At 51.8% G+C, this 2562-nt stretch overlaps 1 protein-coding gene across 1 annotated transcript; it reads right to left on the bottom strand.

Moving 5' to 3' along the window:
* Positions 1–408: 408 nt before the first annotated feature.
* On the bottom strand, positions 409–2220 carry PHACADRAFT_206550 (uncharacterized protein). Its single transcript, XM_007392956.1, has 12 exons — positions 2068–2220; positions 1977–2011; positions 1770–1921; positions 1703–1713; positions 1592–1653; positions 1439–1536; positions 1297–1388; positions 1035–1231; positions 962–977; positions 865–910; positions 771–806; positions 409–716 (listed from the first exon to the last, which is right to left on the bottom strand). The coding sequence occupies exons 1-12, from the start codon at positions 2109–2111 to the stop codon at positions 471–473; spliced, it is 1035 nt and encodes a 344-aa protein (XP_007393018.1). The 5' UTR covers positions 2112–2220; the 3' UTR covers positions 409–470.
* Positions 2221–2562: the final 342 nt, after the last annotated feature.

Genomic DNA, 2562 nt, shown 5'->3' with positions numbered 1-2562 from the left:
TCTAGGAAACCGCCGATCCCACCGTCACCGTCTGCGTTGAGCAGTACTTGTGACACGCGTAATACGTATCGTCACGCGCTCCCCTCGGCACGTGCTAATCGTCACGAACTGGAATCCGGCTGCCAGCTGGGTCGGACTCAGCTAATTGTTTCGGGCACGCTCGCAAGCAACACGACAACCCAAGTAACCCGCCACACTGAGGCTCACTGCAAGACAGTATTCAGAAGCCTTGGCTTTGTTGTCATGCTTGCTCAGATATGTCTTTGGCCTTAGTTGGTCGCCCTGGCCGTGGTACTTTTGGGATTATGCACAAGCCGAGTTTGTATGCATAATAATACGGGTATGAAGCCGCACGATATGGTTTATGTATGTACAGGAGATTGCTAAGTGCCGCGTAGCAAAGCTGTCACCAGATCCGCCACGGCGTTGTTTGGTCGGCAGCTGCATCATACTAGACAGACTTACTCCCCCTATATGAGCTCAGAAGACAACCGCGTCTCCTCCGCCGCATGCCACCCCAAATCATCATACATGTCCTCGCTCTCCTCAGCATGTAAGAACTCGCCCATGTTGCCCACCAGACTTGGCGGTATTCGGAAGTTCGGTGCCGAGAACTGAGACGCGTCATAACCCGACGTCGACTCCGCGGCGTTGCCGTCGCTCTGGTGCACCGCGTGGCGCAGGTTCAGGATAAAGCGTGAGATTAGGAGTGGCGGCTGTACATGACGGAGTATGTATCAATCATGTTTTTGATGGAGACAAAGGCCTACCATGACGTCCACGAGGGCGGCTATTGGGGACACGATCTGATAGTGCAGGTGAATATCAGTGTTATGTATTACATTCCTGATGTTGAGGACACACCCCAACACGCGTTAGAAGCTGTGCTATATTCAAGACGAGGAGGATGCTGCGTTGCTCGTTAATCGTCTCATTCCTGACTGGTCAAGTTTGTCCTCACAAGAAGTAAATGGTACCTAGCGAAGTCGATCCGATAAGCTCCCGTTCTCTTCAGCCGAACTGTGCAAGCTCACCATCTCTGAGGAGGCACGATACAATGCCCGCGGAGACATTCAGACGTCGAGCCGTTCTAAATGTACCCGCAGTCTTGATCCATGTCAAGATGAGGACGAGAATATCACTCGCGATGAGTGGTATGCGGGTAATATAAACCACTACGTGCCCCGGTGGGTTAGTGAGAGCATATAGAAAGCGACAGGTGAGCTTACAGCTAGAGTAAAATGTGGCACCTCAGCATGAGGTTCGAAATACCGATGCGAAAGCAATTGAACTCACACAGTATAAGCGCCATCGGAGATGTTGATCGTCTGTGAGCAGATAGCGAAAGGTGAAGGAAGGAAGGGATAACTCGATTTGGACAAGGTGTACTGCGGAGCCGTTGAGGTTTTAGAGAATGGACGCTTATAAAGACACATACAATATTGGTGGCTAGTGGCGCCAGCCCAAGTGCGAGGATAACGACGAAGAGCACAACACTTCGACCCCAGATCGCAGAGACACGGAGGGAAGAAAAAACTGAATACACTTTTAGCTGCAATACCGGGATAACTCAGAGTGGAAGTTTTCCTACGGGCTACTTGGATCGATCCCAGCTGTACACAAACCTGCATCAAGATGAGGATGGGCTTGCAGCTGAGTATACATATGGTCAGCGCGACGGGTACCTCGAAGCATAAATTACGCCGCATACTTCTGCATGATGGGGACGGTCATGAAACTGTAGACCCAAGACAGAGAGCTGGACTTACATCCGCAGTAGCCGGAATCAGCTGCAAGATTGTCTCGATGAGAATGGCCCATCTTGTCGACACGAGCAGTAACGACACCGGCGAGAACTTCTGCAGCCACACAGAGCTGATCTCATCCGTAATAGTGATCATGTACTCGTAGCATACGAGTGCTATGACGCGGCTGTCAGTAGCGGGGACAGATCTGGGTGAGTGTAGATCACATACCTGCTGCTCCAGTCTGTACATACTCGGAGGTGACACTAAGTGAAAGCATCAGGGCGCTCTGACTAAGACAGGTCATGAAAAAAATACAGACAATTGCGATATGACGGAGGGGTCCAATGCATCTGAAGACGACATGGTCGGGAGCAACGTCGTCCTAAACTTCGCAGGGGTAGTTTACATACTTCCCCAGGCGGTCCACCCTGGGAAACGTGACTAATTGGAATACCCGGAGAACGACTTTTCAAGACTAGAGCGTGAAATACAAGGCGTTAGCATGCGATCTTCAATGCAAAAGATCTGCAAACTGAAACATTGCTCCGTGATGTACGTGATAGGCGCAACTCGGGCGGAGCGCTGGTTCCGGGCCATTGCTACGCGCCGATGCCCGCGTGGTCAAGGCACACCCGTGCGTACGATGCTGTGCTCCCCATTATCGCAGCTGTCAAGTAAAGGAGAAAGAAGCCTCCATGGGGCTTCGACCTGCTGCCGCGTCAGCGATAACACCCCTATCAAGTCTTCATGTCGACACTCCGACGCGGGTCGGCAGCGGAGACTTGTTTCGGAATGTTGAGTCACCGAACGAGCA

Source organism: Phanerochaete carnosa (genome assembly GCF_000300595.1).
Source record: "Phanerochaete carnosa HHB-10118-sp unplaced genomic scaffold PHACAscaffold_3, whole genome shotgun sequence".
In the NCBI taxonomy this organism is placed as follows: Eukaryota; Fungi; Basidiomycota; class Agaricomycetes; order Polyporales; family Phanerochaetaceae; genus Phanerochaete; species Phanerochaete carnosa.
This window is presented reverse-complemented; position numbering and strand designations above follow the sequence as displayed.